General features: G+C 36.7%; 2 protein-coding genes and 1 long non-coding RNA gene across 4 annotated transcripts; 1 reads left to right on the forward strand and 2 right to left on the reverse strand.

The window, feature by feature from the left end:
• Positions 1–9,420: 9,420 nt before the first annotated feature.
• On the reverse strand, positions 9,421–10,911 carry LOC120279566 (aspartic proteinase CDR1-like). The gene has a single exon (XM_039286491.1). The coding sequence runs from the start codon at positions 10,817–10,819 to the stop codon at positions 9,452–9,454; it is 1,368 nt and encodes a 455-aa protein (XP_039142425.1). The 5' UTR covers positions 10,820–10,911; the 3' UTR covers positions 9,421–9,451.
• A 3,160-nt stretch (positions 10,912–14,071) lies between these two features.
• On the forward strand, positions 14,072–16,530 carry LOC120279428. Of its 2 annotated transcripts, none has more exons than XR_005541904.1 (3): positions 14,072–14,182; positions 14,288–14,327; positions 16,465–16,530. It is a non-coding gene; the product is annotated as an uncharacterized LOC120279428 (long non-coding RNA). The 2 variants fall into 2 exon arrangements; XR_005541903.1 differs by having other exon boundaries at positions 14,072–14,178.
• A 233-nt stretch (positions 16,531–16,763) lies between these two features.
• LOC120278686 (aspartic proteinase CDR1-like) lies at positions 16,764–18,121 on the reverse strand. Its single transcript, XM_039285415.1, has 2 exons — positions 17,461–18,121; positions 16,764–17,338 (listed from the first exon to the last, which is right to left on the reverse strand). Exons 1-2 carry the CDS (start codon positions 18,119–18,121, stop codon positions 16,764–16,766), a joined length of 1,236 nt encoding a protein of 411 aa, XP_039141349.1.
• Between the last annotated feature and the right edge of the window lie 5,235 nt (positions 18,122–23,356).

Below are 23,356 nucleotides of genomic sequence, written 5' to 3' on the forward strand. Positions count from 1 at the left end.
CATTAGACCCATGCCAAAGAAATGACCTGCATATTTTCTCTACCTCATGGATCACAACCATAGGGAGCAAGAAAACTGAACTCCAATACACAAGCGTACTAGTCAACACAGAATTGATCAGCTGAAGCCTACCAGCATATGACAGAGCTTTAGCAGACCAATTCAACACTCTAGCAGAAATCCGGTCTACTAAATCCCGACAGTGCTCTTTTTTAAGCCTAGTAGAAATCAAGGGAACTCCAAGGTACTTCACTGGCAGTGAACCCAACTTAAACTTAAGCACAGAAACAATTTGATTTTTAATAGCAGGGGAAACACCTGAACAATATATCAAGCTCTTATGCAAATTGGGATAAAGTCCAGATACATCTTTGAAGTGCTGAATAATAGGCTGAATGATTTTAATTGATCCCACATCCCCATTAGAAAAGACAAAGAGATCATCAGCAAAACATAGATGATTAAGCTTCATCTCAGTACAATGTTTAAATAGAATATATATATGTATATATATATATATATATATATATATATATATACACACACTTATTTTTTTTCTTAAAATATTTAATGTTTGTTAGACTGTTCCCTACCCCCGGAATGCATAATATACACGTGATATTTTATACCCGTCAAAAACAACATGCAAAATTGTATGCTTAATGTCAAGCTTCTAATTTGGAAATTAAAAAATAAATAAATAAAATTTTTCATAAAAATTTGAATCTACATCCAAGGTTAAACATAATTTATTTAGATAAATATTTTAGTTTTTATTTAGCGTTTAAGATAAGATTAGAAGATTTTCTATTGCGGCCGAGTTGAAAAATAGTATTGGATATTCATAAATAACTGACCATAATAGATAATGAATTATGTTAGTTATTTTTTATTTTATTGAAAATAATGAATTTAGTTAGCTGTTGGGATTTGATTGATAAACACTTTGTTAAGAATTTTACAGATTTTCTTTCTCATTAGTGTTTAATTTACAAATAATTCGAAAAAATAACGTCCAAATAAATTCAAACGGATTTATTCAAATAAATAAATAAATAAATATATTCAAACCAGTAGTTTAGTCAATGGAATTTTGTGAAAAATTTTAATAAAATGAATAAATTATTGATTTATTTTAAAAAAAAAATCAATACATGTGAAACTTTCTTTGCGTGGTGGATGGATATAAATAATTTATTAGAGTAGACACACATCATTAGAGAATTTATTGGGAAATTGTGCGTATATTGAAAAAATTTCATAACAAAGTGATAAACCTAATGAATATATGTAATAAGTTTAGATATAATTTAAAAATTAATTTAAGTTCGTATTCATTATTTGATTACGGATACCTCAATGTGATATGCTGAATTATGTAACCTTTTGTCTTAATATTGCATTCCTCCACGCATGCACGAATGATTTGCTGGTTTGAGCTCTTAGATTTGGTCATTTGTGGGAATGAGGGAAATATTAATGAAAATATATACTTCTCTTGCATGGCAGTGGTAACTAATTAATTAATAATTAATAGTGTTTGATCAAATGATCACAACTTCTCATAATATTGATATACTCAAGGTAGATCGACATATAAATTTGGCAATGAAAATCATGCAGATACAACAAGAAAATTATGCCAATGATTAACGTGCTTTGGTTGAATATAGTACAATATAGGTATATAGTAAATAATACTGCTACAATACTATTGAATGGAGTATTACTAATATTTATACTATGTACAGTATTGCAATACTGTTATTTGGTAATTTTTGGTTATGAGTGCATCTTATATTTATTTTATTTTATTTTATTAAATTTTTTAGTGTAGATTTGTACCACACATATATATAAATTAAATATTGATGAAAGCTACAAGCACCATTTGTATCATATATTTTGATCTATATTTTAAAAACAATTTTGTTTTAATAAAGTAATAAATTATCTTCTTTTATAAAGAAATTTATAATGCTATACAATTAAGATTTCACTTTATGAATGGTTGCTAATATTCTTATATATTGTTAAGGTAATTTTGCTTAAATGACATGTATCTATTTTGTTAATATGGATAAATTCATATATTGATGGGTATTATCAGTATTAGACAACAAGAAGATACAATTTTAGTACATAATATATATAGATGTGAACAGATATAAATATTCTTTTTTTTTTCTTTTTTTTTTGGAAAAAAAACGGCAAACAAATTTCAATTTATCTTCATTTTCAAAAATCAATATATATGGTGATTGAGTTGGATGCATGCAGATATTAGGCAACTAGAGCTAGCTAGTGGAGTAAAACATAGTATTTTTCTCTGTGAACAAGTGGTCATGAGTCTCCTCCGAGACCTCTGGAGTGACTCCGGCGGTGGTGATACCTCCGGGAACGGCAGCGAGTTAAAGGACAAGGGTTACAACGGTAGTGACGGTATAGGGAAGGAGACTACTCGGGTGGCTTCTTCTCACTCTAACCCCCTGAAGATGACGTATGTCCAAGCGGTGAGTTCTTCCTCGTCTTCGGATGCGAGCAAGATGGAGGTGGGTCGTGCTGGACGTGGTGCGGAGGTGGTTTCCAGCAAAGTGCGGGCCCTAGCGGGTTCAAAAAGACCGCGTTCCCCGAAGGAGTCGACATGCGGTCGCTGTTTCAGAACTTCCCATAAGACGGCCGACTGTCGCCACCAGGTGGTTTGTCTGCGGTGTGCAGGGGTGGGGCATATGGTGGCAAGGTGCCCGGTAGAGACGAGACGCAGCCCAAACAGGAAAAGGATGCATGTGAGAACTAAGCTTCTAAATACCACTCGGGGAACGACGGAGAAGCAAGCTGATGCTGGTATGACTATTCCGGTGGTGGTTCCTCCCAAGGAAGGGCCTGTGGAGGTGAGATCCAAGGCCTCGATCTCTCTTTCCTTATCGCCGGAGATTGATAAGTTGCGGGAGGAGCTTGCCAATGTGGTGGTGCTTACTGTGGTGGAGGGACATGCCAATGATTCTAGCATTTTGGAGATTATCCCTTCCATTATCAATTGCTCTCTGGCTGGGCCGATCACTCCGCTCAATGATTGCACATTCTTGGTGCCGTTGGCTAGTAGAGAAGAGGTCAAGGAGGTTTGCAAGGTTGGTAAATCTCGGGTGATGACGAAGGACGGACCATGCATTCTTAACCTTGCCCCGTGGTCTGCAGAGCTGGGGGCGGACGGCAGGGCTTCTGGGGAGGGACAATGGGTCCTAATCTGGAATCTCCCGCTGCATGGATGGTGCTGGGGGGTCATTGCGGAGGTTTTGCGACCGGTGGGGGAGCTAGTCTCGCTATCGAGAGCCTCCATGCCGCATAAGATGTTCATATCGGCCCTAGTTAGGCGGAGAAGGAGTGTTGTGCTTCCAATGGAACTGGATTGCAGCTTTGGAATGAGAAGGTATCAAATCCTTTTCACTGCGGACAAAGCAACCTTTCCTATCTATCGCCGCGAGCTTGGTCGATATGTTTTGCTAGAGGAAGGGGTTGGGTTGCCAGGGCAACAGTTGCGGTCGTCCAAGTTTACTCATGCCATTCCTACTGAACTGAAAGGGAAGCAGAAGATGTTCGAGGTAACGGAGCCGTTAGGTTATAAAGAAGGTGTGAGGTTGGGGGCTAGTTCGCCACCACAGCCGATCGGATTTAATAATGGAAGTGATCGTGACTTTCCGGTCGTTACTAATGAGAGAGACAAAGTCGAGAGACTCTCTACTGTTGTGCCGACGGAGGTTGAGCGTCGCTCCCCCGGTGGTGGTTTGGAGGGTGAGCGTGGCTCCCACCAAGCGCAGGTTAGGGAGGTTGAGCACGGCTCCCACCATGACGGAGGACCGGCGTTTCAGACCGCTGGTCGCGACGTTCTGCGTAGCAGGACTGGTACGATGAGGTTGGCTCGGTCTCCCGAGCATGGACGAAGAGGCAAAGAAGGGGTTCCGACGGTGCATGGCTCGAGGGTCAGACGTGTCGAAATCTGGAAGGAACGTGCTGCTAGTTCATGTCTGGGGACAGGTGGCAAGCGACGGATGTCCGAGGTTGTCTCTTCGGAGGTTGACGTGGCGGTGACTTCGGGTGCAACGCTGGTGAAGAAACAGCCGTCCTTTTCTCAGATTCAGATGAAAAGTGCTGATCTTGAGGAGGTTCTGGATGATCCGGTGGCTTCAATAGTTGGGCTGAATGAGGGTTTGGGCTATGGATCAACTGAGTATGATAAGTTGGGCTCTCACTTTGACCCCTTGCTCTTGTGTAATGAAGTGGGCCAACGTGAAGAATTTGGGGCCCTTGGTGATAAGAAGAAGGCTGATATTGTAACTTCTGGGCCCGATTTGTTAGTTGATGAGCATTTGGAAGAGGTTGTTAGTGAGAGGGAGGGTGGGCCGACTTTAGTGGATGGGCCTTACAATGTGCAAGACTCTAGTGATCCACTTGCTTTAGTGAATATTGAACCTAATTTGGTGCCGCCAGATGGCTTCAAGTGGAAATTCTTGGCTGGTACCTGGGCCATGGTTCCTGCTCTCGCGAGACCAGTCGGTGGGTTGTCATCAGAGGTACATGTTGACTCTATGGGTGGAGTAAAGGACACGGACTGCTCGGAGGGGCAATTGGTGGACAAAGTTAATCTGGACTCGGACCCGGACTCAGACGATTCCTTTGCTGAGTTTGAGAGCAATCTTAGGGTTCTCTTGCCGAATCTTCCGTCAGGAGTGCAAAATTCCAGTGACGATCTTGGGATGGGTACCAGAAAGAGTGGAAGAGTTAAGAAGCCTTCGTCGCGATTCAATGAGGAGGCAGGTGATCTTCCTGAACCGCCTCGATCAGCTAAGAAGAAAGGGATTGGCGGGGACAACTCTGGAGGTACGCAGGCCCAACCTTTGCTTATTTCGGATTGGTCTATTGCTCAAACTGTTCAATATTGCAATGCATGTGGTATTCATTTTAGTGGTAATGCTATTGAATGTGTTAATCATGTTCGAACATTAGAACAATCTCGTGCAGCTCCTTCTAGGGAGACTGTGGCGACCTCTTTGGAGGTTCGTGAGTCTGTTTGTTTATCATGAATATTGTCTCCTGGAATGTTCGGGGCCTGGGGAAACCGGCAAAGCGGTTCTTAGTTCGGGATTTTCTTAACCTGCACTTTGCTGAAGTGTGTTGCCTCCAAGAGTCTAAGTTAGAGTTGGTTTCCCAATTGTTATGGCGTGAGATTGGTGGTCCCCGCTTGGATCAGTTTGCGTTTGCTCCGGCGAAAGGCTCGGCGGGAGGTATCATTGTGGGTTGGAATAGTGCTGATATCATAGGTCAAGTGATGTTTGTGGGCGAATTTAGCTTGACTATGGCGTTTTTTTCTAAGCGTTTTAACCTTAGATGGCGATGCACTTCGGTCTATGGACCTGTGGATCGGTCTCGCAAACAGGCTTTCTGGGATGAACTTCGGACAGTTAGTGGAGAGTCGGTGGTGCCTATGGTTATTTGTGGTGATTTCAATGCCATTTTTGCCTTGGAAGACAAAGTTACGGGTGTTCCTAACTTGGAGGATATTCGGTGTGCAAATGCCTTCTTGCAGGACTATGCCTTTTTTGAACCCTCCTCAAAGGGTAGACGTTTCACCTGGACTAATGGACAGTCTAACCCAATTTGGGTCAAATTAGATCGTTTTCTAGTCAACGGTGCTTGGGCTGAGCGCTTTCCTAGGTTGACTCAATCTAGCCTCCCGAGGTTAGGGTCGGACCATGTGCCGATCCGTTTGGAAGCGGGTGCTCACTTGGTGTGTCCTAAGCCGTTCAGATTTGAGTTCGTCTGGACTACGGCGGAGGGGTTCTCTGAGATTGTGAAGAACTGGTGGAAGGAGTCTTCATTTTCGGGTTGTGGGGCTTTCATCTTATCCAAGAAGCTGTCGAACTTGAAAGTTAAGCTAAAGCACTGGGCGAAGTTTGATTTTGGTTCTATTAAATTAAGGAAGCTGGACTTATTACGGCAGTTAGAGTAATTGGATTTGATCAATGAAGATAGGGGCCTTTCTGTGTCTGAACAACAACAGGAGCTTTCTTTGATTGTCTGCCTTGAAGAGATCAGGAAACAAGAGGAGATTTATTGGAAGCAAAGGTCGAGATTGCAGTGGCTAAAGGATGGGGATGAAAATACGAAATTTTTCCAAGCGGTGGCTAATGGTCGTAAAAATAGGAATTTCATTCCTTACATCTCAAAGGATGGGTCTCGGGTTGAGAATCTGTGCGACATTGGGAAGTTTTTTGAGGCTCATTTCCGGCTTATTTTTGGTCAAAAGCGGCAATCTAGGATTAATATTGACTTTGAGAAGTTATTCGAATATAAGAATAGTGTTGATCTGACTGTTTTGGAGAGGCCTTTCTCTATTGAGGAAGTTAAAGGGGCGGTTTTCGAGCTAGGAAGTGACAAAGCCCCGGGACCAGACGGTTTTCCTTTGTTTTTCTTTCAACACTTCTGGGAGACTATCAAGGAGGATTTATGGAGATTTTGCGATGACTTCTACTTGGGTAAAGCAAACTTGGAAAGAATTAATTGGGCTTCTATTGCTCTTATTCCGAAGGTTGAATCTCCTGTGGTTCCGGGGGACTATCGGCCTATCAGCCTCATTAACTCCACTTTGAAAATTATTTCCAAAGTGTTAGCTTCGAGGCTGAGCAAAGTTTTGCATCTGTTGGTTGATGAGGACCAAACGGCTTTCTTAAAAGGGAGATGCATTCTTGATAATATTGCTACTGCGGAAGAACTGATTTTCAGTATACATCGATGTAATTTGGAGGGACATATTCTAAAAGTGGACTTTGCGAAAGCCTTTGATACAGTGGACTGGGAATTCCTGTTAGAATTGTTGGAGGCGAGGGGTTTTGGGAACCGGTGGGTGGGTTGGATTCATAGTATCCTCCTCTCATCGAAGGCGTCTATTCTTATTAATGGTTCCCAGCAGGGTTATGTTCGTTATCAAAGAGGACTGCGTCAGGGAGATCCTCTGTCGCCTTTGCTCTTTGTTCTTGTGATTGATGTTCTCAGCTCCATGTTCAAACATGCGTTAAGATCCAAAGTTTTAGTGGGAGTTCAGCTTGGGGAGTTTGGCAGTAGATGCAATCTTCATTTCGCAGACGACTTGTTGGTGTTAACTACAGGTGGCCTGGAAGACCTGAGAATAGTGAAACTAATTTTGTTAGTGTTTGAAGGTCTTTCTGGCCTGGTTACTAACTTTTCTAAGACTTGCCTATTCTCTAGTAAGTTGGGTGTTATCCCGGATGAGTCTGCGGCGACTACTCTCAATTGCTCTGTTGGATCCTTACCGGTCACTTATCTCGGCTTACCTATTTCTGGGAGACGTCCTCGAAGGCAAGATTGGGAGGGTCTGATTTTGAAAGTTAAGCAACGTTTGTCTTCATGGAAAGTTCGACATCTGTCGCTTGGCGGTAGACTTACTCTCGTGAACTCGGTGCTTTCGGCTATCCCAACTTATTGGATGTCGGTCTTCAGACTACCTTGTTGGGTCATCAAGAGGATTGATAGGATCAGGAGGGATTTTCTGTGGTCTGGACCTGATTTGGACCACCCGGGTTGCCGTTTGGTGAGTTGGAAAATACTTTGTCGTCCGAGAGACCACGGTGGGTGGGGTATTCTGGATCTTCCAACCTTTAACCTAGCGTTGCTAGCGAAATGGTGGTGGAAGTGCTTGGTGGACCCAAAGTGGTGTGGGGCAGACGTCATTCGTTTTAATTACGGGTCTGATTGTTGGAATATGTTTAAAAGACATTCTGGTCGTATTTCTTTCTTCTGGCGAGGGGTAATTAGTTGTCTTCCAGCCTTCCGTAGGTGTATCTCTCACAAAATCATTTCTGGCTCTGAGACTCTCTTTTGGAAGGATAACTGGGTTGAGGGGAGAGCGCCTATGAACTTGTGGCCAGAGGAGTACCATGCCTCCGGGATGCCTAATGGTACTGTTAGTGAGCATGCTGAGATGCTTGAGAGCCTGCCTTTCATCAATTTCCCTGACTTGCGACTGCTGTTGGGACAATTGCGATCCTCAAATGGATTAGAGAGAGACCATAAAAGGTGGAGTCTCACCCGAAGTGGTATTTTCTCACCAAATCATTCTATAACTTCTTAATTGATGGTGGCTTGCGTTGTGCGGTTACTAGGCTTTTTTGGAAGAATATGTGCCCTAAGAAGATTAACTTGTTCAACTGGTTGGTGTGGAAGAACAAAAATCTTATCCTTGGAAGTGCTTGAAAGTAGGTGTCAGAATCGGTCTGCCTACGACTACTTGTGTTTTTGTGCCACTCTGGATGTCGAATCATGTGAACATTTGTTCTTGTTTTGTCCTCACATCGTCCCAAGTGTGGAGGTTCTTTGTGCACCTTCTTCAGTTGCCGGATGTGCCATGCTCTATGGATCTGGTCTGGAGGGTTTGGCGACTGGATCTTAGGCCTGTGGTTAGAGATTTGGGGGTGCTAGTGGTTAAGGCTCTTGTGTGGAATATTTGGCTTGCTAGAAATGATTGCATTTTTTTAATGCTAAAGTGATTCCCCGTGCATGTTCTCATCCTAAATATTAATCGTATGATTTTTATCCCGGTTCTCGCAGCTTTCGGAGAGTTCCCTGCGAAGCTTGAAGGTTCTATTGAGTGCATTCGTGCGACTCGAACTTCTGGGGCCGAGAGGAGAGGAGACTGGTCAAGGGTCATCCTTAGAGGCTATTCACGAGCAGGGCGATGACTAGACTTTCACAGCAACATGGGGGGGTTTGGGTTGGGAGTGGTTTGTTGGACGGTTTTCTTTAGGGGAGGGTTCGGTGTTGTGTCATCACTTCTGGTGATGCTTTTGTTGTGGTGGTGTGGTGTTTGTTTTGTTGTGGTTCTTTCTGTTCCACTTTTGGTGGGCGCTCGTGTTCTTTCCAGTTATTAATAGTAGTTGTGGTTTATCCACTTTTTTTCAAAAAGAAAGTATTTTTTTCTCTTAATTAATTATAAATTGATGTTTTTGGAGATTCTTCTTATTTGATTAAATCACTAGTTTATTATTTTAAAAATTTTAAAAGAAATGGAGATTTCAATTGGAATTAAAAGAAAGGAAGATTAAATCACTAGCATATAAAACGAGCATATTAAACAACCGGACGAAACAAATTAAACAAAATAAAACAAAAGGAAAAAGAGACAACATATATAAACTAGTCACATGCACTGATTAATTGTCCATAATAAGAAGTTCCATGAGCAAATAAATAAATACATGGTAGATTTAGAAAAAATAATTAATCCTAAAAATAGAAAAAAAAGCAAAAAGACGGCAAAGAAACGGATGGGCAACATATATACATACATACATACATATGTATGTATGTATTAATTATTAAATAGAAAGGAAAAAAAAAGAAGCGCGCGTGAAGTAGCTAGGGTAATGACGTAGTGTTCTAGCTAGCTAGAACTTAATTTGGAACAGTCAGCAGGAGCCATGGAAATCACATTAGCGTGGAGATCATAGCCAACGTGCATGTTCTGCTGCGCTACGTTGCCGAAAATGGCAATATTATCGGATTTGCCAGAGTAGTCCATGGCCAAACATATTACATCATCTGTGGACTGGATGAAGGTCTGCGTGGCAGTGAGAACGACAGACACCTGATCATGGCCGAGCTGGTTATCGAAGTTGAAAGTGATGTTGGGGAAGGGATAGGGAGGATCTTTAACAGAATGGGAGTAACAAAGTGAAAGGTAGTTCTGAGGATCCTTAGTTTTGTTAAGATTAATGGTTTTGGAAACGGCGTCTATCACTTTGGTCAACGCGAAATCTGGTATGTAAGTGATGGTCGTGCCAGAGTCAACTATAATATTTGTAGTATCATCAGGTGTGTAAGGGATGGTATCGTTCCCAATAGTGATGGAGTTGAGAGAGATCATGTAGAAAGTATAATTACCAGAGGTCATGGGAATGGTGACCACGCCAGGGCCATTGACAACTGCTTTATCACCCATGTTGAGAATTGAAGTAGTGTTCTCGGCGTATGGAACCAAACAGTAAGAGAACTTTCCATGAATGGAGGAGTCCAACTGCCTCACTAGTGACGCAGCTCCACCTCCCAGACCGATTAGCCCGTCTACATTCGGCGTGAATTGGCCCTCGCTGCTATGAGAGCAGCCGAAGCCGATACCTGGGATGGAGGAGGAGGCATTGTTTGAACCAGAAGAGAAGGTGAATGTCTCCCTGGCGAGGTTCCCAAAAGTTATAGAACCACCGCCATAGCCGTACATGTACTCGCATAGGAGATTATCGCCACAGGACGAGGATGGTAGTATTGCAAGACAAATGGTATCGTTGCATGAAACTGAGTTGTCGAAGGTAGATGATTTGGTGGAATCAAAGATGGGATCTGTTTGATTATAGCAGCTGTCGCATGGCTTGCACTGGATCCATACCAGGTCACTTCCTGTGTCAGCGATGGCCACGATCTTGACTGGTGGTGTGCCGATCCCCAACTCCATCAGATAGTCGCCATCGTTTGGGATCACTTTTGACTGTCCATTACTTGAGGGTCCTGGTGCTGATGATGGTGCTGCTGATGGTTCTCCTGATGATGATGGTGAAGAAGCAATGCTAGTGTATACACCACCACCACCACCACCGCTATAACCATGATCACTATCATCATCACTATAACTAGTGCCGGAGATGATGGATGAAATGTAACGAGCTCGAGATATAGAACGCCCAATCATGGCCCTGAAGCGATCTTCGGACATGACAGATGGTTGGTAGAACGGGGAAAGAGGTGAGTCTTTGTGCATGAGTTTCACGCTAAACCCCAAACCCCCTTCAGATCTTGCGTTGCTTGCATTAAAATTCCAGAAAACAGACAAGAAAATTAACAATATTGAGGCAAGAAAGCAAGAAGAAGCCATGGTTGGAGTGCTTGTATACGTGGGATTAGATATATATATATATATATATATATATATATATATTAGATGGCTAGTTAAGCAGCTATATATATATATATATATATAGTGGCTCTTATTTATAATAGTGATGAATGCGGATATGATTAATTTGAAAATGAAGAGAAGTGGAACTAATTAATTAACTTGCTAGAGATTTTCATTTGGTTCTGTTTTTATGGAGATCTCAATGAATCTCCCTATATATCTCTGTGAGTTGTTGAGGCCACGGTTAGAATTAAACATACAAGGATGCATGGAAAGAAAATTTGATTTTCTTAATTATTAAATTAATTTGTGCATGTACGTACTGCCTCTGCATGCAAATTAATTGAAGGGGGTGCGTACGTGATTTGTTAATTTGTTTGAATAACTGAAGGCTTAATTGGCTGAGTATCAATCCCATTGAACATCTCTATATGTGTTCATTTTGCTTATCTTATTTCTTATGTTTAATGAATTTTGTCGGTTTTATTTTATAAGAAAATTCATCAGTTTTTTAATGTAGCCTTGTCATCTTCACATTAATTAACTCATGATTACAGATAAATTGTATACGTTGATTCTATGCAAAGGAAGCAGTGGATATATTATATATATATATATATATATATAGTACAAGAGATTTCACTTTTACCTTAATTTGGTGTACATGATTTATTCAATTGAATATCTTTGCCTTTAATGGGTGGTAAGAGCTTAAAATGATATATATATCTATATATATATATATATATATATATATATATATATATAGTACTGGTTATTAGACCATTCTCTTCCCAAGGAATGCATGCATATACACATGATATTTTAATTATCACGTCAAGCTAATGCAAATTTGTATGACAAGGCTTATAAATTAGAAATTTAAACAACAAATGCGTAAATAAATTTCATAAAAATTTGAATCTACATTCAAGGATAAACAAAAAAATATTTAAATAAGTATTTTTTTGTTTTTTATTTAGCACTTAAGATAAGATTGGGAGATATTCTATTGAAAGATAGTATTAGATATTCATAAATAACTGACCATAATAAAAAATAAATTCCTTTAGTTATTTTTTATTTGATTGTAAAAAAAAATAAAAAAAATAATTGAAAAAATAATTGGGATTTGATTGGATAAACAAGTTGTTAAGCATTATTTTGCGGATTTTCTTTCTCTCATCAACACATAATTTACAACAAACTTCAGAAAAATGTCCAAATAAATCCAAACTTATTCTTTGGTTTAGTCCGGTAAGATTTTATGGAACTTTTTTAAAATAAAAGGGACAAACTGTTAATTTAGTTTTAAAAAAATCCTAGAACCCGACAAATCCTTTTGATGTGAATGGATTTAAATAATTTATTAGAGGTGCCACGTATTATATTAAGAGAACCTATTAGAAAATTTTGTTTGTCTATATATATAGTTTTTCTTTAAGAAAAATTTTCATAACCAAATGTTTTTCCCTTATGCCTGATAATACATATTGAATAAGTTTTAATTAAATTTAAAAAGTAATTTAAGCTCATACTCATTATTAACTAACATTGCAACTGTGCATTTAATAAATTAATACCTTTATTCTAGTTCACTTAGCCAGCAAACAAGTTAAAATAATTAATTAATTTATTCCTTTTTTATTTCCATAAACCTATACTGCCAGTAAAGCTATAAAGTTATGGTTTATTTACATTTATCAAAAATAAAAAAAAATAAACTCATACATCAATCTTGACATAGATAACTTTATGACATTAAAAAGTGAGATTTAATAAATATATTTTTCAATCATCTTTGATAATAAATAGAGAATGGACATACTAAACCAAGATTTGAAGATAACTCTACCCTCATCATTCTACCTCCATTAAAAAAACACACCACCCCATGGGAGGAAACTGATTTACCATTCTTTGTTTAAAAAATTTATCATATTGACAAGTTATTTATAAATTCTTCATTACTCAAGAAATAATGACTAATCAAAATTGGACCAATAAATCAAAATCACCGTAGACAAAAGTTATTTAATTTTTTAAAAAATAGATAAATTATCTAAAATATATTAAAAGAATTAATATGCGTAAAATCATTGATAGTCATAACTGAGGTGAGAAAGGCAAAACTGATTTAGTAAAAAGAAAAATTATGAAAATAATAATGTAAAAATCAGACCAGTTAACATAGTATATGAAGGCGCGTGGGAAATACATATATAGTCTATGAATTGAATTTCACTTTTATGAATTGAGTTTGTTAGTATCCTAATTGAGAGCTATTAGGATAACATGAGGACAACATTTTAGATATAAATTAATAATTTTCAAAATAATTTTTAAATTTCTGGAAAAATATTGCCAAATAATTGTTGATTTGTTTTCTTTATATAATATAAATATGTATGGCAATAGAATTGCACATTAATAGTGCATGGCCAAATTAAATATATATTAGACAGTCAGTTATATAGCAAAGCAAAGCAAAACATAATATTTTTTTAATTAATTAGTACATTTGGTCATTTTTTTTATATTTGTTTAAATTACTGATCTATTACTTAATTTTAAAAGAAATGGAAACTCTAAAATAAAAATTAAATTATTCTAAATATAATTTTACATTTATTTGCGAGAAATATACAATTCCCCTCGAATTATGTTCTTATGGATTTTTTTTTTTTGAAATAAATGTGGATAAATCATAGTTTTATTGAATAAAAAGAGACAGTGAACACAAGAAAAATCTCTCACCAGAAGTGAGGAAAAGAAATATGCATGTTCTTATAGGTTAAAACACGTAAAGCATCAAAGCACAAAAAAAAAAATCACAAGATTAAATAAAAAATAAATAAGCGGAGTTGTCTAATTCCTATTATTTATCTATTTGGATAAAATGCAGATAATGTAACAAACGAATAAATAAAAGTAGTGCAATATATATATAAAGTAATTAATTAAATAGGAAGAAAGAAGAAGAAGAACAAGGAAAAGAAGAAGAAGAAGTGGTACAACGTACGTAACGGTGGTAGTGTTATAACCCAGCCGTTACTGTAGCAACATTTATAAAGCCCAACAATGTAGCACGGGTACTGTAGCAGTCCGAAAATACTTTTCTTCCCTTCTAAAAGTTTCAGCCTCTCTCTTCCATTTTCCATTCATTCTTGTTGGAAACCCTAACCATTTGCTTCTCCTCTTCTTACTTTTGATGGTTAAAGGTAGGTAAGTAATTTTTGTTTCTTTTAATTTTCATTTTGTATTCTTGTTCATAACCTTAGATTAAACTTAGAATTTGTGTCCTTCTTGTTTCCTTTCTTGTTCCCTTAGATTAATAGGAGTAGAGAGGATGAGAAGAGAAGATGGCAAGGTGAGTGGGCTAACCGAATCATTCTTGATTTATTTTGGTTCTTGTAAATTATTTGCATGTTTGGGTGTTGTTTTGGCATGATGTTGATTGGAACTTGGCATGGTTTTGCTAAAATATCATACTTGTTGTTAATTGGGTCCATGACAATGTAAGGCCTTGGGAGTTATATTTATGGTGAAGTATGCAAGTGTAGATTGGTGTATAAAGAAATCATATTTTGAGTTATGCTAGAGTCCATGGAATGGAATTTGGGTGATGCACATAAGGTGTTTGACTAATTGCCTCCTAGTGTTGAATACAAATATTTGGGGACATAATTGTGAGAATTGTGTGATTTAATTTTGTAATGGCTTCAATGGTATTGATGGGCTTAGTTGTTAGTTTGTATGAGCACTCCTTAGGAATAATAAATGTGGATCCCTTGTTTGTTACTAAAGATGAGTTGAAATTCTTAAATGCATTTGATTGATCTCATGTGTGGGTGATAATATGTATATCTTGTGGAATTTGGTTAGGAATCAAGAGGTAAGGAATGTGTTTTTATACATATCATGGTTTGTGTTAAAATACTAGAATGTAAGAATTATGAGAAGATGGACATTTTACATTATAGATTATAAGTATATGTAATGTTGGCAAGGGAAATTTGTTTATGTGAGGGAGTTATGTTTATGTAATTCTTTTGCATGGGTTTGGGAAGAGATTGGAAATGCTTTGATGATATGTCGGGATGATACGAAGGAGTTAGAGAAAGGGGGAGAGATGTATGCTCATAATAGAATGTAAGATTTTGATAAAAACTTATGTGATGAGAACTAAAGCATGAATGTTCAAGAATGAAAATAATAATGTGAGTTGCTTTTGAATCTAGAGGAATGGGGTGGTACGAAGCTAGGATTGAAGACATTTTAGGGTGAGATGACATGACAATTATGGCCAGTAAAAAAAAATTGAAAAGTTAGTGAGTTGCTTGGGTGTTATTGTATCTTGGATATTAGAGGTGACCTTGACCTAATGTTAATTCAAAATTGGGGTAATTGCTTTATATAGCTTATGTTGGTTGATGTTCAAGGGTTGTTTTAATATTGGAAGGGAAAACTAGGTTCATGCCTTTGAAATGATAACTTGTTTTAGATGAGCAATTATGATAAGATACATTATTGATAAAATCGAAATGATGGGGAATACTAAGGGTGTGGATTGGATTTATAGATTAGAAGTTTTGATTTATTAAAGACTTGTGCAAGATGATGTACTACAGGGAATCTTAAGGTTTAGCTTGATTTTTCTCACTTCTGGCGACAAAACTTTGGGAAGCATTTAACAAGGAAAATGTTCAGTATGGTCCCGAGTTTCATTCGGCAAAATATCTTTGCAATTGTTAGTATGATCTTGGAGTTATGTGTTGTAAAATGGAACATGTTAGAAGTGATATTATGCCGAGACCTTAAGGGTGTAATTCCCAGGGTGTTTGGTTTTTATTTGATGATTTATTCATTTGGTAAATTTTGTGCATAATTTCTGTTTCTTCAGTTATTTTCCCTAATGTGGGATTCTGAAGTTCTGTATTTCTGTTCGTGTGAGTATCTGGGAAATTCATGAATACTCTGCGTTTTGGTATATGATTATTTATTTGTTTATTTTGTTCTTGCATTAATTATTCGGTATTTCCTCTGTCTGTATTTTGTATCTCTGCGGTTTTAGTACATCTCCATTTCTGGCTCGCCCAGCTAGGAGGAGTAAGTCCTAGCCATGTGCACATGTTTTCTGTAGTAGCGCTACCCCCCGACTGCGGTCGAAGATCCGGCTACGGCTGTTGATATTCTGTTCTGTTCTGTTCCGACTTCACAGTCGAAGATCCAGCCTCGTGCTGTTGATTTCTGTTATTAGTCAGGGAGATGTACATGTCTGTTTTGCGTATTTTCGGCATTTCTGAGTATCTCTGTATTCTGAGCATTCTCTGTATTTCCGTTCCGCTATTATTCTGCTATTTTGCCATTCTGTATGGAAAGTATTATGTTTGGGAATGTTTCGATAACCAATTTCCGTATTCTGCTGGTATTTTGAGTTTTCTCGAGTTTTTGCCCCACTCACTGAGTAACCGAGTTACTCAGCCTCTCTTCTTCTATCTTTTCAGGTACTCGACTTTTAGGTTGTGCTTAAGACCTTGTTGATCAGCCAGTGCTAGGATGGATCCATTAGGGTTGTCATTTTCTTGTAAATTTTTTTATAACCTGTATTTATACCTTGGATTCTCGTATCTGAGTCTGTGTTGTATTTATGTACCATTTTTTATTGTTTCCTGTTCTGCTTGTTAGGGTTGACTCTGACCAAGTCAAATCTGAGGCCTTGCACCCAGTGGGGCCCAGCCCCGTTGGATGCGGCCGATCTGTCAGCGGGCCCGGTTTTGGGGCTGGGGCGTGACAGGTAGCTAGTCTAGAATTTGGAACAATTCACAGTAGCCATGGAAAGCACGTTATTGTGGAGATCATAACCAACGTGCATGTTCAGCTGCGCTATATTACCGAGAACGGAAATGCCCACCAGTTTCTTGCCATGCATGGCCAAGCATAGTACAGTATCGGAGACGTGGAAGAACGCCTGCATGGGAGTCAGCACGATCGATTCCCCATCAGTATCATGGGGCCGCTTATAGAAGGTGAAAGTGATGTCCGGGAAGGGATAGGGTGGGTCTTTGACAGAGTGGGAATAACAAAGTGGCAAGTAATTATGAGGATCATTAGTTCGGGTGAGATTGACCATTTTGGACAGGTCATCGATCAATTTGCTCAACATGATGTCTGGTATGAAGCTGATGGCCGTGCCCAAGTCGACTAGGATATTTGTATCAAAAGGATCATTTGGAATGGTATCTTTCCCTACAGCGATGGACTTCAGCTTGACAGTGTAGTAGGTAAGAGCACGGCGGCCCATGGAAATGGTGATAAAGCCAGGGTCATTGACAAGTGCGTTATCGCCCAAGTTGAGAGTTGAATAGGTGAAGTCGGTGTCTGAAGCCAAACAGTAAGAGAACTTTCCATGAATGGAGGAGTCTAACTGATTCACTAGTGACGAGGCTCCACCTCCCAGGCCGATCAGCCCATCAGCCCGTCTACATTCGACGTGAATTCACCATTGCTGTTATGAGAACAGCCGAAGACTATTCCGGGGATGGAGGAGGAGGTGTTCCCCTGCTGTTTATCGTCTGAGCCGGAAGAGAAGGTGAATGTGTCCCTAGAGAGGTTCCCACTCGTTAAAGAACCGTCAGCGTATTCATACATGTAGTTGCACTGGTTATTGATGCACTCTGAGGTTCGGATTGCAAGACAAATGTCATCTTTGCATGAAACTGAGCCTTTGAAGGTGGATGATTTGCTGGGATCGAAGATGGGATCATCTTGATTATAGCACTGGTCGCAAGGTTTGCACTGGACCCATACCAGGTCACTGCCAGTGTCGACGAGGGTCACAACCTTGACTGGTGGTGTGCCGATCTCCAACTGCGTGATATAGTCGCCATTGCTTGGGAGCATTTTTGAGTTTATATTTAAGGGTGCTGGTGATGGTGCTGATGATGATGATGATGATGATGATGAAGAAGAAGCAATGCTAGTATATACACCACCACCACCACCGCTATAACCATCATTATCATTATCGCTATAACTAGTGCTGGAGATGATGGATGAGATGTAACGAGCTCGAGATATGGAACGCTCAATCATGTCCTTGACGCGATATTCGGACGTCACAGACGGTTGGTAGTGTGGGGAAAGAGGTGAGTCTCTGTGCATGACTTTCATGCTAAACCCCGAAGTACCCCCTCCTTGAGAGCTTGCATTGCATGCATTAAAAATCCAGCAAACAGACAATAAAATTAAAAATATTGAGGCATGAAAGGACAAACAAGAAGAAGAAGCCATGATTGGAGTGCTGATACTTAATTATCAAGGGTTTATATTGTGTGCATGAGGTGGCTGCTAGCTAATGTGTCTTATTTATAGTACCTACGTGATCAATGCTTACTTGAATCATGGAAGATTAGCAAGACGTGAACTAACCAGAGATTACCATCTGGTTCTGTTTCTTTGAAGGTTTAATTCACAGATATTTAATGACTTTTATCTTCTTTTTTTTTATTAATTTAAATTTTTTATTTCACAATAATTCATAATTTATTAATGGATAAATTATTTATTTTTTCTAGAAATAATCCAGTGGTTGGGACCATAGACTTATAAATTTTATTTTTTATTTATTATATAACATAGAGACATATTAGTAAGTATATGAAGAGAATGTTATTTTTTGTTTTAAAAATCACTTAATTGAAGCAATATGAGCCACATCCCGGTTGCATCATAACTACCATGAAACCAAGTTCGTGTGATCATTTCTCTATTTTTCTTCATAGTAAAGAAAGCAATGTCTAAATTATGGTACATGATTTTATTTTTATCTTTAAATATCTATGATTTAATTAATTGAATAATTTTTTTTCCTAAAAGTGTAAAATATTATTTTTTTTAAAAAAAAGTTACCATTCAAAATTTTGCTTCTAAATATTTTTTTTTTTTTGGTTGTTAGAACGTTCCCTGTAATGCATGATATACACATGGTATTTTATATCCAGTAAACTAATGCAAATTTGTATGTCAAAGATTATAAGTTCGAAACAAATAAATAAACGGATAAATATAAAATCAAACTTTGAAACTACGTAAAGGGTAAACATAGTTTATTTTAGATAAGAATAGGAGATACTCTACTACCTTGAAGCATGGTATATTGGATATGAATAACAGAATATAAAAGATGATGAATTTGGTTGGATAAATAATGAATTTGGTTAGGAGTAACCAATTTGTTAAGCACACATTTTGTGGATTTTTTCTCTCTCTCATTAACACTTAATTTACAAATAAATTAAAAAAGAAACGCCCAAGTAAGTTGGCCTGAATAGATCTTTTGGTTTACTCCGGTAGGATTTCTAAGGAACCCTTTTTGTAAGAATGGATTAAAATAACTTATTAATGGTGATTCTGTATTATTAAGAACAAGTCTATTTTGAAAATTTTGTGTGTGTGTATATAAGAATGGATTTAAATAACTTATTAATGGGGATTCTGTATTATAAGAACAAGTCTATTTTGAAAATTTTGTGTGTGCATATATAAATAATTTACTCTTGGAAAAATTTCATAACAAAGTGCATTCCCCACGTTCCAACAAAATATATCTGATGAATATTTGAAACAAGTTAAAATAAATTTTGAAAATTTATTTTAGTTTGTATTCATTAAATTTTAAAAAATGGTAAACCATGAATTATTTATTAAAAATAAAAGGTACAAGCTACAAGTACATAATGTATCTTGAGTACGGGTGTGGAGGAATTAACTTCTTTAATTATAAGTAAAGGATGAAGTTAATTACAGACCAGGCCACCCTTTAAGAAATGAAACAAGTAAAATTATCAATAATATGTCCAACTGAAACTCTAAAATTTTTTTTTAACATTTGAATGGAAAGAAATAATCATATCTAAAATTTGCATGCTTCTGCTATTCACTCCATTATCTCCTTGAAATTCTTCATCTGCTCTTTATTTAATTTTTTTGCAGCTAAAGATTCAGATTAGTGTTTCACAGGTTTTTTTCATCTTATTTTGTTGTTTTTATTTTTAATCTTATATTTGTACCTTTTTCATTTCAATAAATTAATTTATGGTTTATCACATTATTATAAAAAAAAACTTCATCATTATAGGTATCTTCATGAATAATAGACGACAAGCGTTCTTTTTATATGAATATAAACAGTACCGAACAGTACTGGAACCCAGATATATAGTATATGTACAGTTTGAGAATAGTATAAGAATCCCGGGTGAATAGTATATAAACAATCGGTGAACAGTACTATCGGGGGATGGATTTGAACCCATGACATCTCCCTTATACTTTGGTGTCATACCATTGGGCTATCCAATGGTTGACAAAAGATATCTTCGTTTAAAACACACATTCACAACGCAATTAATATCAATGTATTGGTCCATTGGCAAGCCCAATGAGAAAAAATTGGAAAAAATATGATATTGGTCCATTTGCATGCTGTTTGTTGTTTGACTTATTTCTCTATTATGCCACTTAAAAAATAATCACCAAATAAAATTAAGACCAATTAAAAAATCAAAATTATCATGAGCAAAATTTATTTATTTCTTAAAAAGGGAAATTACCTAAATATATTATTAGAACTAATAGGTATATATGAACTTCCACTTTCATAAAAAAAAGAAAATAGGTATGAGCTTAGGAAGTATCATAACTGGCAGACAGAATTGGCAAATTTGATTTAATAAAAATAAAAATTATGAAAAATAATAATCTAAAAATTACATTGGTCAATATGGTATATATATCTATGACGTCAGAGACGGTCGTACGTAGCATGAGGAGGAAAATGAGCCCTTATATATGAATGAGATCCATGCATGCTCGCCCTAGCTAGAGAATGACATTGTACGCATAAAAGGAGATGGAGAAGCGAGTTACGTACAAGGAGAGAAGGCGAGAAGCTATGCATGGTTGGACTTGTAACATATTGTGAGATGGTTTGAAGGCTCCGATTTGGTCATTTGTGGAAATTTGAGAGGAAGATTAATGGATAAACATACATACACGCCTTGTATATATGATAGCATTATTTAACTACTCCATATTAATTAATATTTGATCAAATAATTTTAATTTCTTAATTTTCTAAATAAATTCAAAGTTTATCTGCATTATCAAAAATAAAATAAAACAATATAAATATCGACTTTTGTACATGTGTTGATATTGTTGATTAAAAAAATATGTTGATATTGCCGACTTAACTTGACATAAAACACGGCAAAGACAATGACACGGAAGTTGGAATATAGTCTATATTATTTGATTATTCGATTATTAATTGATCTTGTATCTTTTTAGTTCCTTTTTTGTATATATATATATTGTTAATGTAGATTCGTACTCTATATTCTATCCATTCTTGAAGAAGCTGCTTTTCCTTAATAAAGCAATTGATTATTTTCTATCAAAATTACTATTTATAATGTCATAAAGTTAAGATTATATTTTTATGAATTGAATTTGTTAATATCCTTGTTCAATGGGTATTATCTGCACTAGACAACATAAAAGAAACAATTTAGATATAACTAATAACCAAAATTTTCTTTTTTCTTTTTTAAAAAATAAATTGTCAGATAAATTTTTATTTCTACTTTTTCTAATATAACTTTATATACATGGCAAGATAATTGCACATCAATAATAGGCAAATTAAATATATCAGACAACTAGCTAGCAAAGTAAGACATAATATCCAAAACAAACGGAAGACTTTATTTTGAATTAAACATAAATCCAGACATGATTTACATTTAATATATATAACGGTCACATATGATGTAAATTAAAGAGATTTGTTGTCCATAATATTTGGATATAATGTAGATATTTATAATGTAAATGTATTTTTTTCTCTTATTTTTATAATACAAATTAATATTTGTTATAGAGGAATCCAAATGGCAAAGGTTTTTCTCTTTTTTTTTTTGGGAAAAAATAAATCTATTTTATTAAGATAACAATAATTAAAAAAATTCTAAAGCTTTAAAAAAAGGAAATCTGAAATAAGAACAACATCATGAACCGAACATTAATTATTTTTATATTTTTATTTATTAATAAAAAAATGATAAATTATTAATTTATTGAAAAAACACCCAGTACAAAACTAGTTAACCAACAAAACGGAACATTAATTAACAAGAGGGAAGGAATTACAGAACGGCAATATATATATATATATATATATATATATATATATATATATATGCAGTAATACTAAAGGGATAGAAAAAAAGAAAGAAAGAAAGGAAGAAAGACAAGAAGGCATACGTAAGTAATTAGGGTTAAAGGTGGGTAGTGTAATGTCCAGTTGACACTTTGACCAAGTTAACTTGGACTTTTTTTTGATGTTTTGTTGAAGGAGGTGGAGCCCACCACTGCCATTCATCTCTTCTCCATGTTTCTGCGTTTGCTTTCCCTTGACCCTATTTGGCTACCCGTGAGTTGCGGGTCTTGTCAAGCATGGTGGTGGAGCTCTTAAGGAGAGCAGTCTCTTCTCCTCTTCCTTGGGAACATCTTGCTGGAGACACCTTCTGCAACCTTGGAAGCTTGTTTCTCCTTGGAAGAAGGCTAGAGCTTGGGTTTGGAGGAAGTTCCCTTCACTTGCAAATGTAGAGGCAGGATGCTTGTTCTTGTGTGTTAGTGAGATCTTGTAAGGCTTAGTGTGTTGACCTTTGTTGCTTGTTCTTTCTCCTTGGTTTAAGAACTTTGATCTTTGTGTGTGGTAGGATATTACCTTCTCATGTTTTGATGATGATCATGATCTTATGGATGTTATGTATTTAGTTGGTTGGCTTAATGTGTTTGTTTTTCCTGAAGATTTATATGCATATTTTTATATAAACCCACATCCTGCACACATGATTTAAGTGAGTAAAATTTATACATATTCATGCATGTTCCTGTGGCTTTAATTGGTGATATAATGTCATTAGGGCTTAAACCCTTTCTTTAATCTTTGGTTTAATCATTTTGTTAATTCTATGCTCCTATGTGTTCTATGCCTGAGATTGTGTGATCCTGGTGGTTAGGTTGGTTTTGGAAGCATGGTTTAAGTGTTATAGTTATCTATTACACTTATCGAAAATATATGCATTCATATACACTTAATGGTGCTGGTAATTCCTGCAGCCTCGTTGGGTGATGTTGATTAAATTTGTGTTAACTTAATCACGATGATGTCCTTAATCTAGCTTTTATGGTGTTTAAGGCTGTCAGCATGTTAGTTTGGTTGATTGTTGTTATTTAGGTATGCATGCATTTTCTTGGTTTTTAAGAGATTACTTTTTCATTGGGAATTCCAGCACTTTATGTTAAATTCATTCTATAATGTTTTATTTT

Source organism: Dioscorea cayenensis, chromosome 16, assembly GCF_009730915.1.
Source record: "Dioscorea cayenensis subsp. rotundata cultivar TDr96_F1 chromosome 16, TDr96_F1_v2_PseudoChromosome.rev07_lg8_w22 25.fasta, whole genome shotgun sequence".
Classification (NCBI taxonomy): Eukaryota; Viridiplantae; Streptophyta; class Magnoliopsida; order Dioscoreales; family Dioscoreaceae; genus Dioscorea; species Dioscorea cayenensis.